This window comes from Cololabis saira, chromosome 6 (assembly GCF_033807715.1).
Source record: "Cololabis saira isolate AMF1-May2022 chromosome 6, fColSai1.1, whole genome shotgun sequence".
Classification (NCBI taxonomy): domain Eukaryota; kingdom Metazoa; phylum Chordata; class Actinopteri; order Beloniformes; family Belonidae; genus Cololabis; species Cololabis saira.
The window spans coordinates 40,467,874-40,484,190 of record NC_084592.1 but is presented as its reverse complement, the minus strand read 5'-3'; the positions used below and the strand labels follow the sequence as shown (position 1 = coordinate 40,484,190).

At 38.6% G+C, this 16,317-nt stretch overlaps 1 protein-coding gene across 1 annotated transcript; it reads right to left on the bottom strand.

Annotated features, from left to right (window-relative positions):
* Positions 1-10: 10 nt before the first annotated feature.
* On the bottom strand, positions 11-11,636 carry cep97 (centrosomal protein 97). The gene is made up of 11 exons (XM_061724585.1): positions 11,521-11,636; positions 9,207-9,349; positions 8,942-9,100; positions 7,500-7,601; positions 7,281-7,394; positions 7,031-7,197; positions 5,129-5,293; positions 4,819-4,997; positions 4,012-4,660; positions 3,765-3,840; positions 11-744 (listed from the first exon to the last, which is right to left on the bottom strand). The coding sequence occupies exons 1-11, from the start codon at positions 11,555-11,557 to the stop codon at positions 241-243; spliced, it is 2,295 nt and encodes a 764-aa protein (XP_061580569.1). The 5' UTR covers positions 11,558-11,636; the 3' UTR covers positions 11-240.
* Positions 11,637-16,317: the final 4,681 nt, after the last annotated feature.

Below are 16,317 nucleotides of genomic sequence, written 5' to 3'. Positions count from 1 at the left end.
TATATCATGCCTGTTATTTATTAGTGATAACCTGCTCACATAAAATAGCTGCTCTAACAGTTTCTTACATCACATTCAATGTCTTTACAGAAAACCAAGTGTTTGTCAATAATAGAACAGGTAGTATGAAACATTCACAGGTAGTGCTTCAGTTGCTGGTTCAGCTTTGATGAACAGCAGTGAGATCCGGGTCATTAGTTAGCATTTGAAACCTACATTTTAGTTTACAGATACTTTTAGTTAGTGAGGACTGTCTTGTAGATGAGGACTCCCGGAGCCGGGAGAGGTTTCTGTTGCCTTCTGTGCGGGAGAGTTGGCTGTCCTGCTGGGTAAAACGGGTGAGGAGGGTTGTGGCGTTACTGTTCTATCGCTAGTCACTTCCTCGGCCTCCTCCTCCCTCTGCTGCACAGAGGTGAGGTACTGTTCCAGCAAGCTGCAGTCTGCGCTGTCCAGGCCACCGGCCGGGCCGCTCCCGGCAGAGTTGAGCGCCCGCACGGTTTTGAGAGAATCGGCTGTGCCGCTGCTGAGGAAGCTGTCCTCCTGCGCTGCCAGCTGATCGCTGGTGGACTGGAAGCCGGAGTCTGGGAAGGAGATGCCAGTGCTGGGTGGGTTGGTGGTGCTGGAAACAACGGGCGGGAATTCGTCACAGACGGCAGCGGATGAGATCTGAGCTGCAGAGACCGCCTGCGTCACGGCTGCCAGCTGGTGCTCCACAGACTGCTTCCACTCCTGCATGGACTGCAGCTGCAGGCAGAACACAGGAGACGTTAAGACACAGCCCTGACAATCAAACCTTTGGAGTCTTTATATAAACAAACTTTAAAAACATTAGACAAAAAGCCAATTCGCTACCATCATTGTAGAATACTTGAGAGACACAACCTATTGAGTTTTGAGAATTTTAGGTCATTTGCCAATTTGTGCATGGTTTATAAAATTTTAAATGGTTTGGCCCCCCAGCCATTGTGTGACTTTGTTCACACTCGCTCGTTAAGCTCCATCAAAGATCTTCTATACACAAGATAGCGCATTGCCGTTACTGGCAATGGTATGGAATGGTATACACTTCCGGTCTCCTAAGTGGGCGTGGCCGCCCCTCTCCCCACATCGTTTTGGAACATACAACACTAGATACAGTACAACTTTCTTCCAAAAAAGGCTTAAATAATAAAAATAACAGTATTATTAAGCAAAGAAGCAAGTTTTATATTAGTTTTAAACTTCATTTTATCCGATGGGAAAACTATGAGAGCCAAATCTCGCGAGAGTGTGTTGCACAGACAGAGACAGGTCTCAAACAAAGTTAATTTTCTCCTAATCTGTCGGTCTGAAAATTTCCATTTTGGTGTCAGAATGTTCAGAAGGTTTGTGGCTTTTGGAAAATGGGTCCCATATTTACTTAGGTTACTATGGGGCGAAGGAATTGGTAATAATCTGTGCTCACGTTCACTTTTCCCATAGGACTCAATAGACTCAGGACCTACCGTTAGTCTCCTAAGGGGGCGTGGCAGTCACGTGACACAGATGCAGGAACTTGAACCTTAGTGGGCTGTCTCGTTTTATAGAACGTCTCTGGCTCCATCGGGTCCACTAGCATATCCTCAATACTAGATCGCACTACACCATTTCGCCGCACTGTAACTGGGCAATCAGCTTTTTCTGTAAGAGCCACAAACCAGTGGAATACCTTACCTGATACTGTAAGGAGCAGTAGCTCTCTCAGAGTCTTTAAAGCCAACTTGAAAAATCTGTTAAAAGCTGCTCAGCTCTGTAACCATTAATTTGGGCTCTCTTCTGGGTGTGTGTATGTGGGATAAGGGATGGGTGGGTGGGGGGCGTGTCGGGGTGGGGGGATTGCACGCAGATGTGTGCAGCCATTGTTGTTTTAAATTGTGTTTTAAATATCCATGTATTTCTCTTGTTATTGTATTACTTGTTACTGTATTTTTTTATTGTGACCTGCCAAGGGACTGCAGATGCAAATTAGCTTAAAGCTATAATCTGGTACAGTGCATCAGACGGCAACATTTATGTTTTAACTGTACACTGTCCCTTTTTAAATAAAATTGAATTGAATACTGCTCCTCATATCATGGCATGCAAAGGTTAGGACCCCCCCTGATTGACCAAGAGACTTAAAGGAGCATGAGGCAGGATTGAGGCAGGATTTCTGAAAAAAAAATTCGTATACGTTTTAAGTTTTCTAGTAATAATGTCAGATGAAGCGTTCCAAACCAAAAAGAATGTGCCCTCTAGCGTATCTCTCCGTTTCCTTGAACAGGCTGTGTGCTGCAAAATGTGCTGCAATTCGGTCCCGAATTTCCCGCGCTGGGCTGCGGATGTGACGTCACATGACGCTGCATGCACGTTCTCCCCGTTCTCCCGTGCCGGTGTCGGTGCTTTTTTTTCCCAGCTGCTTTTTTTTCCCGGCTCCCCGTACGTGATGACGTTTCGTCTTGTGATTGGCTTTTGACCGTACGTGATGACGTTCCGTCTTGTGAAAACTGATGATTAATAAATGTAATAAAGCAAATCGATAATTTAAAATGTCTATTAAGATCAAAATATTTAACTGCTTACTGCTATGCAGCAAGCAAAAGATTGTTTACCCTATACTGTACATAGTAGGCTATTATTGTTTCAGCTCACTGATGAATCTCCAATTGTCTAATGAAAATAGTCCCTAATAAATATTTTAACTCTAATATTTTTTTAGCCTATGTCAGTAAGATCACTGATAATTCTGATAATTCCTTGTATGTGTTTCTTCTCCCTTTTACCTCCACTATGATCTGCTGCTTCTGACTAAAATACCATCTCGGGGAAAAAATGCACACTTCCGGGGAAAATATTGCAGCCCGATACAATCTGGTACCCACACCGGCTTCACTGTTGGCTGAAGTACCCCCGACGGCCGTCGTGGCGAAGGGTGGCGCTAGAGAGTCTCATTTCTTAAAAAGGAGCCTCATGCTCCTTTAAGGCAGATGGAAAATTACTGGAGTGTGCCTGACCCAAATGCAATTGTTGATTCTACAATCTGACCTTGACAGAGCGGCTTTGCAGGCCGCTCTAGTCACAATCTCCCTGGATGAATGAAAACAAGACGCTCTGCTCCCACTAGCACCCCATTCCCCTCATGACACCTGTGGACCTGTATCAGCTGAGGTGTTTTTTGCACTTTCACGCTGTATTTTGATGATGCCTTTTTTACCTCCTCTATCCGGTGTCATCATTTCTCAAATGTCATATGTTTTCATCTGTTTTGCCTTTTTTTTCTGTTGTCTTGATGGGTTATCCAAGCAGAAATCTCACTGTGCCGGGAAGCTGGCTCAGCGACAAATAAAGCTCTAATCTAATCTATTGATTTTCAATATTTTGTATTCTTGAAATAGCGAGATTTGAAAATTACTTGTTACTATCTCATGGACTTCTGCTGCGTTGTAGGAATTACCTATTTTGTCATGATGTTATTTTAAAGGAAACCATTGGTTTGGATTTTTGGCCAACAGTTGAGGATTATTTTTTAAAACTTGGACATTTCAATTATCTGTCCTTTTCCAACAACAAGTATGAACAAATCATATCGCTGACATTATCAATTAGTCTCAAGAGTTTGGATCAACTCATCTGGAATAGCAGAGCCAATGATTTTCCATGACGCTGCTTTCTTTCTTAATATTTGAAAAACTGTACAAACAAATACAAATACCAGGGGTAGTCAAATTAACTTCTATCAATCATAAATAATAATTTCAAATGCAGACCTCTTTCCATAAATACTTCACAGCCTCCTCCTGAACCAGCCGTTGCAGCCGTTCCTCTTCATGCTGTTTCTGGACACTGCAAAAACACCAGATTGGACTTTACTACTTAGACTGGAAGTTGCAACCATATTAGAGAGAACCAGCAGGAAGATAAAAGAAAAGATCCATTACTGTAATAGAGACAGTTAATTTGGTGTTTTTGCAACTATGATTTCTGGATTCATTCCATCGTGATGTCTTTACTTACACGTCTAACTTGTCAGAGAGGAAGACGATGTGTTCTTGCATCCTGCGCAAGCGGATTTCAGCGCGCACCTCCTTCGCGGCGGGGTGACAACACCGTGTGTAATGTCCCCGCCACCAGGACTGTATTTTGACTGCTGCTTTTTCTGCTTCCACCAAATTCAATTTACTGACATTTAAAGCCACTTCCTCCTGCTCATGAGATTCCTTAATTGCTGCTTTATTAAAGTCAGAGGATGTTTCTGGGTCGTTGTGTGGTGTGGAAGCTCTGACCGGTGACGATGCTGTGGTGGGAATAGAAACGAGCTCTCTTTCAGGAGTCTTCCCCTCATGCCTTTCCCCAGGGGAAACATAGTGCAGCTTGTTTGTGTCGTGTTTTTTGGGTTGTGCTGGCCATTTTGGAGCCAAAGAATCTGGCTCAAATGTCTCTGTCTCGTCTTCGCTCTCAGAGTGGGTCATTTGCGGCTCCGTGTCACATGTGAAGGGGAGGAAGGTGGACTCTGAGGAAAGCATGCTGTTACTGAGTTTGTCCTCGTCAGTCTGCACATCTTCCAGATAAAGGTGCTCCTCTGCACTCTTTGGGCTGCGACCCGCTGGAAGCCCTGGCTGGGAAGAATCACAGCTCACCCAGGTATTAAACTGCATGACTGGCTCTGCAGAAAAGTAAAAAGTGTTAACAGCAGAAAGCTCAGCATCACAAAACGATACCACAAAGAAAACACACACACACACACACACACACACACACACAAAAAAAAAACAACACTCAAAATCGCTACAGATACAGAGAGAAAGCAGCCGTCTGTCTTACCCTTCTCCTGCCCCGACGGGACGGCATCCGGTCCAGATGTAGTGATATTGTTCATCTCTTGGGCTCCCCCCTGTGGAGCTGCATGTGAAGGACAGTGCGTCTCTACGTCCAGCTGAGTAGGACGAGGAGGACTTGGACAGCCTCCCTGGCTCTCCTCCAACAGCTGCATCTGGTGAAACCTGGACACAAATGTTACTTCCAATATGAATTCAAGTACCGGACTTTCCATAAAGAAGGGAAAAGAGATGTAAGCTAGCGGAGACATTGAAGTAGGTACTGGATGGTAGATCCGCTAGATTCAGATTTATACCTCTGCTTACTGAGGATCTTCTCCAGTTTGGCATCTTCTGCCGTCTCCAGGGCTGGTGATGCGGTCAGAGGGCAAACATTGGCCAAGTACTGAACCAGCTGGACGTGCTGGCCGGGGCGATATGAGCGGCCTTTGCCTTGACTGTAAAGCCACTCCGCTTTGAGACTAGGATTTAAAAAATAAGACACAATGTGTACAACATCAAGCTCTGACTTATGGAGGGAATACACCTGGAAAAACATTTTAAGGTTTTTTATAACCCCAAGTATTAAAAAAATCGCAAAGTAACAACCCTGAACAAATCAGTGCTGGAGAATGTGCGGTAATATGTCAGCTGGTCAATTTCACATTTTTTGGGAATGTCCAAACATAACTTCCTATTGGATAGACATAATGAAAGAGATCACATCTATAATCAATTCAGAACTTATTTTCAATTTTAGTCCTATATATTTAGGAAATGTACCGACTGGACTGAATTAACAGGACAGATACCTCTTACAAATACTGTTAGTAGCTAGTAAAAAAGCAATAACCAGAAAATGGCTGAGTAAAGAATCTCCTACAACCCTTGAATGGATCGAAATAGTTAATTAAATCTATAATATGGAACGATTGATTTTTTCTTTGAGACATGCTACCAAGAAAGGTGAAAAATACTGGGAAAAATTAAAGTCCTATTTGAACCTGAAATGATTTTCTGTATATGTGTTTGGTAGAAGAAATATGCCATTGTTCTTTGTATTTCCCCTCTGCCCAAAAAGAATGGACTTTTGAGTTACGAAAGAATGGGAGACATCTTCCTTGGTACGGAACGCTTAGGATCTACAAGAAACAGAGTGAAGGATCTAAAATCCTCTAGCACCCCAATTGGCACACATGGACAGTGTAAGGACCCAATATATTTTGATAAGAATGTAACCCGGACTAGGCCTGTGTTGAAAAAATCGATTTCCCAATTCTAAATCGATTCTCATATTAATTCCTAAAAATCGATCCATATGTCTAAAGATCGATTTTTTTCTTTTTTGGGTTGTTTTTTTTTTTTAAATGTATTTATGTATTTTTTTTTTTCATCATTACATTACAACTTTTGGTTATTTTTTTGTTTATCCCCAAAAAAGGAATGTTTTGTTGGACACGAGAATAACTGGTGCCATGTTTTTGCCTTTAAATATGTTTAAAGGTATGAAAACATTAAAGTGTTAGGTTATAATTGCATAAATTGTCTATATTTCATTACTTTATATACTGTCTTGGGGTTACATTTGCAAAAAATGCTAAAAACCAAATGCTCAAAAATTAAAAACCAAAATAGACCGAAAATGGAACAAATAAAAATGGAATGTGGGAAAAAAATAAAACCGATTTCATCCGTCTCTGTTTCCTCCCTGGATCTGTTTGGTAATTCTGACCCACGATGTTTCTGAAAGCAGTTCTATCAGCATTCTGGGAGCTGATTGGTCCTTACAGCATCATTAGCTGCAATACTTGCTGTTGAATCTCAATATAATACTAGTAGTAATATTTTGCATAACTACAGTCATATAATTCATGCAACAGCTCAAAAAACTGTTTTAATAACACTAACCCAAATCAATATCGGAATCGAATCGAATCAAATCTTGATAATCGATTCTGAATCTTAAGAATCGGAATCGAATCGATTCTTGACATTTGAATCGATCCCCAGCCCTAACCCGGACCCATCCAATCTTGTTTCTACAATATGCATTTCTATACACCTGTGATGACCCTGTCTGTCTTATGTTTTGTTTTTGTTGAAAAACTAAATAAAAATAATATATATATAGATATATAAAAAAAAATAAAAAAAGACACAATAAAACAAATATATTGAGAATCCTTATTTTGAAAACTACCACCACATGATCCACTCACCCTTCTTTCTGTGTCACTACGTAACCATCCAGGACCTTCAGCCTCAGGCACCAACTCATGATGTACGGACGATAGTCAAAAACTGGTAATGAAGGCGTGGCCATGACACAGGGGTTGCTCATGATGGACAGCTGTTCCAGTTCATGAAGACACGTGATATATGACACCTGAAGCACAATCAGGTTGAAAGGTGGTCAACGATTGTCCGTCTTTGTGTCACGATAATGAGACTAACTGCATCGATACTCACCTCGTTAAGATCTCTTATCTCGTTTTCTGCCAGGGACAGGATGGATAAATGAGCAGGAAGGTGTGCAGGAATGGCACGGAGGGTTGTAATGCTGTTTCCATGAAGTAGAAGAGTCTGCAAAGCGACAGAAATTTGAGAAATTTTTAGTAAGAAAAAAAATTTCCAGAGCTGGTTATTTTTTTTTCTTTTTTGTTTAACTGCACTGTCGTCAAGACTGACCTTTAATGCTACCAGTTTGGTCAGATCCCCAACAGCAGAGATGTTATTGTCAGATAAGTCCAAGTGCTGAAGTGACACACAGTTGTTAAGCTGCTCGATCACCTGTAACAGATTGGAGAGTTGTTAAGTGTTTGCCATCAAGTAAAGTTTGAAATTTTGGTGGCAAAGAAATCAAAAAGAGTTTGGAATATGTAAAATAATAAAAAAAATAATATCAATAATTTACTTTTATTTTGATACAGCAAGCAATTGCATGCTTTGTATTTTCACCTTCATTTCATTAATTAATATTCATCTATCTTTGCATTTCAGTCTTGTAAGACATTTCCAACTCCAAAAGTTGGAACAATTATCTTTTTACAAACCTGAAATGTTGCAAGTTCTTCTCACAATGATAAAAATGTTCTGGCAGTGAGGATAACAACCGATGTGTTTCACGTGTTTTTTTGTCCCACTCTTCCTGTTCAACATCTTTGTTGCACTTCTGGTTTCCTAATTCTACATATATTTTCTTGGGGGGAAATGTCAAGACTGCAGGCAGCCAGTCCAGCACTTGTGTTCTTGTGTGTCCATGAAAAGGGACATGTGCAGAATAAGGTTTTACATCATCTCATTCTCGGTAGAAATGTAATCTTAAAGCTTGCATATGTCACTCTCAAATTTCAAAGTACTTTTCTGCGTTAATACTGTCGTAGCAGAAGTGTAAATTTAATATGTCAAGGTCACTGACACAACCTCCGTACCATCACAGGTCCTGACTTTTCATTATCACTGATGGTCACCAAGTTTCCGCTTTGTGACGGTCCACTTGAGCTCAGAAAAGTCAACAACGCCAAAGTTACCAAACATTTTTAAGTCTGCTCCATATTGAACTACTTAGGAAGGTTTCCCACATTAAAACTTCGGCCGAGTGACTAAATGATTTACTAATGATTTGTTTGATGGATTGCCTTCTGTCCAGCTAAAGTTTGCACTCTTACCGTTTATGAACTGAAGAAAAAACATTGAACTGTGTAAGTATAATTTTTTTAATAATATGTACAAGAGGGAAATATTAAAAAGGTCTAAAAACACATTGTTTTTAACCATTTTCTCACACATATATTCAGAAATTGGAGAATCTTGACTGTCATTACTCATCAAAGACTCAACCCTTCTTTCCAAAATTACAATAAAAATCGCCTGTTGATATTACCGTTTCTGAAGTATTATCATCAGCTTTTATGTTTTTTTTACCTTAGTTTTATCTATAATTTGCTCCCATCCCATCTTTTAGAGAATGCGGTACAGCCCTGAAGTGCAAAATCTTGATAGATATAAACAATTAAAATGAAGCTGAGATTACAAAACATGAAATATCTTTAAAATTATATTGTTTTTTATACTATAAAAGTATAAAAACCTTAGATTTGGGGCTGTAGACAGAGTTTATCTCTCCTCACCTTAATGTTGTTCCCAGACAGGTTGAGCCATTTCAGATGAGGCATATCTCGAAGCCCTTCAATGTAGCCGATACTATTGTTGGGAAGATTGAGGACTCGCAGTTCTGTCAGCCGAGACACCCCCATCATTCGGACCAGACGGTTATTGGCTACAGACAGCTAAGATTTGAAAATAACATGGATTTAAAAGTATATCCTCAGAACAGGCATCAATACCAAATCTTTAAGCACTGGTTCACTGGCAACTATGCAAATGCTACAGTACCTGCTGAAGACTTGGACTTCGTTCTAGATTGTCCAACTTCATGATGTTGTTACGATCCAGGATTAACGTGTGAGTGTCTTCAGAGCAGGTGAAACTGGGATCCAACTTCTGCATTCCTCTAGCCGAAAGATCCAGCACTGGCCCTGTCGGGTGAAGGGATGGGATAGAGCATGCATACAATCATAATCAATATTATTCCACACTTACCTCATAAACAACAGTCATACAAAAATACCCTTTCACTTCAAATTACCAGCGAGGAGTTTAAAGACAATAAAACCACATTTCTGTGTTTAACCACGTGTTTATCCCCCAACCATTAGTTAAAATTTAGTAAATACAATCCCTCATGTTGTTTCTAAGTACACAACTCCACCTAACCCTCTGAAAGTGACAAAGAGAGGTCAAAAAGCTGCCAGCAAACAAGAGAGATGGTGATGGACTTCAGGAGGCAGAGAGCATCCGTTCTGCCTCCTGAAGTCCATCACCTTAACCCTAAACTGCTCCACTACTGGTGTGGAGAACATCCCTATTATTAACTTCTTTGCCAGTGTACATTAACACGGACCACTGGCAGCAGTTAAGATTTACTGCAGAAGACAATTAACTTGAGGTCAAACTGCTGCTGACTTTTTACCGCCTCACAAGAGGAAGTGTACTGCATCATGGTCTGGTACACTGGCTGCACAGCTGCTAGGAAGATCTGTCAGACCTCTCGCACCCTGGTCAGGGTCTGTTCCACCTTCTGCCCTCTGGATGTACAGTAGGTTCAAGCGGTAAAAGGTGTCAAACAAACCATTTCAACAACAGTTGTTAGAATAACATGGAAAATCAGATTTTTAACTCATAATAGCAATAAATGAACAGTGCAATAAGAGTGTGTGACTATATGTATTTATATCAGGGCTGGGCGATATATCGAGATTTTAATATATATCGATATATTTCCAAACGTGATATGGTACGAGACATTATCGTTTATATCGATATAGCTTATTTTGTGACAAATTGACTGTACATCAACGCTGACCCCTCACGCTGCCAAAAAGTACCTTTGTGTGCTGAAACCTGACAGTGTTGACAGGTTAGTTTTCCTGGCACAAAATCTGTAAAATGTACAGTAGTTGACTTATAATTATTTGAGATTTGCTCAAAGAGATGCAATATCTGTTTACATGTTTTATTTGAGATTTGCACAAATGTTTTGTTATTTGCACAACTGTCAACCTCAGTGGAAAAGTCTGCCTGTTACTGTCTACATTGTATTAATTGCACAGTGTATTTTAATTTAATTGTTATGCAGGAAAGAGATATTTGTTTTATTTTATTCAAGAAGCATTTTTATTCTATACATGCAGGCAGTTTATTTTTATTTCATTTGTTTTATGAATTTTGATATTGTGCAGACCTCTATTAATAAAGGAACCTGTGTGACATTTGGCACAAGGCTTTGTATTAAAACTAACTGTTTTTTTTAAGGGCTTGCCTCAGAAAGAAGTGAAGCTAACAGAGATGCTATGCTATAATGCTTTGGGGGAAACCCCAATTATGTCACAGAAAAAATATCGATATATGACTTTTGGTCCATATCGCCCAGCCCTAATTTATATAGCATGAATTGTTTTTACTTCTTACTATGCATTTACATTTTGATTGTATTTTTAAGTGCACTGATGGGAGTTGCACTATATACAATAACAATGAAGGCTATTCTAAGTACAGTTCATAACATTCATATCTGATGTATTATATATTGAAAAAACATATGCAGCCCATAATTGTGCCCAGATTTACACTTATTTGCTGTAATATAATGTATAATACAATCAAAATGCATTTACATTTTGATTGTATTTTTAAATGCACTGATGGGAGTTGCCCTGTATACAATAACAATAAAGGGTATTCTAAGTACAGTTCATGACATTCAAACCTAATGTGTTATAATATTGTAAGGAAATATACTGCCCTTAGTCAAATTGTGCCCATATTTACACGTTAATGTTGTATTATAATGTTAACTACGACATATATGCAGTATATTAACAGGAAGGCAAACAAGGGCAAGAAAAATGGGTATCAATATCCTGCAAACACACATTTTTCAACAGCATATCAAGACGTGCAAGACCGAAAACACATTACATGTGCTTTTAATATGTGAATATGTTCAACTTTGGCACAGCAGGATCACAAAGTGAGACATGTTTTTGTTCAGTAACGTTGGAAACCTAAAGGCTGTTTTTTTTTACGCGGCCGCTAAAGAAACCTCGGGTATTTTTTGTCTGAACTAAATAGCTATTAAGTGACTTACCAGCATCTGCATCAAATTGTAGATCTGAAACACCCATGTTGTTGGTCCAGACAGCGAGCAGGCTCAGCTAACAACTCTGTTAGCTACAGCAGACTGGACGTCCCCGGTTCACCCTGTCAAACTGCGTAAAGCAGGGGATTCTGGGAAATGTAGTTCATACTGGCTCTCTACCTATTGATGACGCTGGGACGTTCCGCTCTAAAAGACTACACGTTTTATACAGCGCGCTAAAGCCCGCCAGCCTGGTTGTAGGAGTGAAAAAAAGATGTATTGAGATCATTGAGATACGCTTGATAGTAAAACCAAACTGTTATGTTTTTCATAAGGAGCTATGTCACTATTTTTCATATTTTTTTTGTGATCAAATGTTTTTATTTATTTTTCATGATTTTCTTATCAAAGGTGGCATCCACAATGATTTTAAACAAGCATTAACAACAAGCACATTCTCAGCCCCTTCCAAACCCACCCCTTGGACCTAAAAAGAAAAAAAAGAAAAAATAATGACTAAATAAATTGGTAATGCAGAAAAACAGATACTACAAAGATAATAGAACAAAGGACAAAATAAAACAAAGGCAAAACATAATAATATCAAAAACTGGACCAGGATAGCTGCAACAAGGTAATCTATGTCAATTTCTTTTGTTTTTTTTACCTTGTCTGCACACATATTAATGATTGATACCATGACGGTAGAAACCAAAAGTATATATATGTGCATTATTACTATATTTAATATATATACATATATATATATACGCATACATATGCGTACACATACATATCACACATCTATGTCAATTTTAAATACATCTTTCGTGTTTGGACTTAATTTTATCTGCTGCCATAAACCAAAATAAAATATTTTGTTGTTTTGCATTATGGATTCGGGCTGTAAATATTTCCAGGTAGATAATTTCAAGGAAGGTCAAATACCAATGGGAGATGTTAAGTGTGTGTGGTGGTTTCCATCTTACTGCTATTATTTTTTTTTGCTGCTGTTAGGCCAGCAAGCAAAACTATTTTTCATCTTTAAAGTGTATGGAGAAGAAGAATGCTGTGAAACTTTGCAATTTAGGCAAGGCAAGTTTATTTGTATAGCACAATTCAACACAAGGTAATTCCAAAGTACTTTACATCAACATTAAAAGCAGCAAGACACAATTAAACAGTAAATAACAAATAAAATGATAAGAAAAGAAGTAAAATAATAAAAAGCACAAGTCATTAAAAAGTAAGGGCAGTAGAGTATACAGTAGACAATAGCAGGAGCTCCTTCAGAGGCAAGTTGTTGTCAGTTGTTAAGATATTTTTAAAGTAAAGAGGGACAAGAGATAATCACAGAAGTCAGTTGAATGGAAAGGAGGAAGATCGGAAATCTCGTTAAGCAGAGAGACAAAGAGATTTGACGTTTCCTTCACAGAGTAGATTAAACCAGAGTAGTAAGGCAAGGCAAGTTTATTTGTAGCCTGTAGCACAATTCAACACAAGGTAATTCAAAGTGCTTTACATCAACATTAAAAGCAGCAAGACACAATTAAACAGTAACAAGTCAATTAAAAAGGGAAATAGAAATAAGAAATAATAATACAATACAATGAAATAAAATAGAATAAATAAAATTATAAAAATCATAATTTGTTAAAAAGTAAGGGCAGTAGAATACAGCAGGTAAGTATTTAATTTAAGAGTACCTTCAGTAAACAGTAATGTTTTTATCCTGATTTAAAGGATCTACAGTTGGAGCAGACCTCAGGTCTACAGGAAGTTTGTTCCACCGGTGAGGAGCAGAATAACTCAACGCTGCCTCACCTTGCTTGGTTCTGGTTCTTGGGAACCACAACAAACCAGATCCAGATGAATCTCAGGGGTCTGGGAGCTTCATAGGAACTAACAGACCAAGCATGTATTTTGGTCCAAGACCATTCAGGTCTTTGTAGACCAGCAGTAAGATTTAAAACTCTATCCTTTGACTCACTGGAAGCCAGTGTAGTGATTTCATGACCGGTGTAATACGGTCCAGTTTAGTAGAGGAACTTAATCTTGCAAAGCACCTCTAGCTGCCTTTTCTTTTAATTTATTTTCTTTTAATTTGTATTATTTAATTTCATAGTTTCATTTCCATATTTCCTTTCACTCTATCTTACTTTGTGTACTGTCTGTTGCCTACCTACGTGCTTTCTACATTGTACCATGCCATAACTGTTTGTAAACTTGTTAAAATATTGCTAATTTATTATTAGCAAAATAAATAAAAAAATACACTTGATTATATAAACCACCTGAATGTAATTTCTTTTTTTTAATTTCTTTCGCATATTTTATTCACAGTGTGAGGACGCTGTCTTTAAACCAGAAAGTGGTTTACAATTAGAAATCTCAAATATTATTTTTTACATAGATACAATTGACAAATCAGTGTCTCTCTTGTCATGTCAATGTCATTCTTCTACTGGCTAAATATCATACACTGTTGTAAGTGGAGAAAAATGAAGCCCTCTTTCCAATGTTTTTTATATGATTTCAAAAGTTTTTTTGTCTTTATAAAGAAATTTACTCAAATAACTAAAAGAAATTATTAGCAAATATATCAAAGCATCTTTTATTTTAATCTTTTTCTGAAATATCAATGCTATTTGCCTTAAAAAGCCTTACTTATCTTGTTATTAATTGTATTTATGTTTACCTAATTGTTTGTGTGTATGTCTCTTGTTCATGATACCTCCCAAAATATGTTCTATTTTCTTACATTGTATTGTATTTCCTCCACAAGTAGTTTGTATAAATGTGTGTGACACACATTTGTGTTTTTGTTTATAAATTGTGTTCGATAAAAAAAAGAAAAAAAGACATTAATTTGATTAACTTTGTAAATCACCACCTCCCAGTATCAGAGGAAAAGTTGCAGGAGTTCAAAGAAGCAACACAAGAGGATGCTGAGTTGATGCTGGTCGTACCACACACATTGAGAAGTGAAATGCTCAGGAAAATCCACAAGTCACATATGGGCATGGTTAAGTGTAAGGAGCGAGCCTGGGATGTACTGGACTGGCCGGGCATGAGCAAACAGATAGAAGAAGTCTTGGCTCAGTGTGCTGTATGTAACACACACAAGAACAATAATCCCAGAGAGCTACTTATATCACATCCAGTGCCCGAGAGAGCATGGGCAAAGATAGGGGTGGATTTGTTTCACTTCAAGGATGTAGAGTATTTATTGTGTGTAGATTATTTTTCAAAGTGTCCAGAGATCATCAAACTGAATGGAACCACAAGCAAACACATCATCATTGGGCTGAAGTCTGTATTTGCAAGGCACTGTGTGCCAGATGTGTGCCAGTTCTCCGACAATGGCAGACAGCTGGTGAGCCAAGAGATGGTGGACTTCAGTGCTGAGTGGCAGTGGCGTCAATTCAGTGGAAGCTAAGGTATGGCAAGGTTACGAGTCACAGAACTTAACTAGAGTATCAATCAACACGTCCAGCAAATACTTATAACAGAAGTCTGCTATGTAGCTTATCTGTGTGGTCAAGAAAATTGGAACTTTTTCAAATGCAGTCTCGCTCACTGCAAAAACTCAAAATCTTACCAGGAATATTTGTCTTATTTCTAGTTAAAATGTCTCATTTTTAGTCAAGAAATCTCGTTACACTTAAAAGAAGAGTCATCACCAGAAAAATAACTTGTTATTTGACCATTTTCACCTGTTTCAAGTAAATTTTCACTTGAAATAAGTAGAAAAATCTGCCAGTGGGACAAGATTTATCTTCTCATTACAAGCAAAAAAATCTTGTTCCATTGGCAGATTTTTCCACTCATTTTAAGTGAAAATCTACTTGAAACAGGTGAAAATGGTTGTTTTTGAGTCTTGTCTTAAGTGTAATGAGATTTTTTTTTACTAAAAATTAGACATTTAAACCAGAAATAAGACAAATATTCTTGTTAAGATTTTGAGTTTTTGCAGTGTATAATAACTAGTGAAATCGATGATGTTCTGATTTGCATTTGTAGTTATTCCATATGTATTAAGTAATAGAATAATCAATACAAATAGACAGAGTAATTCCATAAATGTATTTAAAAAACAAACATTTACATTTTCCCCTGAAGCCAAGGTGTGGCGGCTGCCATACCTTGATATACCCAATTGACGCCCCTGCTGAGTGGGGTTTCAAACACACCTCTTCAAGTCCCACCTTCCCGCAGTCAAATGGGAAAGTTGAGAGAGCAGTTCAGACAATAAAAAACCTGCTGACAAAAGCACAGGACAGCGCTGGTGACCCGTACCTAGCACTGCTTGAATACTGGAACACACACCACTGAGTGGGGTTGGACTCACCTGCTCAGATGCTCATGGGAAGAAGGCTCAAATCAAAGTTACCTGTGACAAAGACATTATTGCAGCCAGCTTTCTATAAAGATGCCAGGAGCCACCTCGTCAATAGACAACAGAGACAGAAACAATACTTTGATCAAGGAACCAAGACACTGTCTGACCTCCAAGTTGGTGAAAATGTGCGGGTTAGACAAGGCAACAATTGGGAAGAACCAGCCACTGTGGTAGAGAAACACATTCAGCCCAGATCATACATTATCAAAACCACAAGAGGAGAAATGTACAGGAGAAATCGCAGACACCTGCTCAAAACAAGAGAGACTTCATTTCCAGTGACACCTGGTGACATCACACCAGAGCACTCGTATCATGTGGAGCAAAACACTCTAACAAGTGCTGATCTATGGGCAGAAATATGTGCCACTAGAAACTGAATTTGAATAATTTATATTTGAATT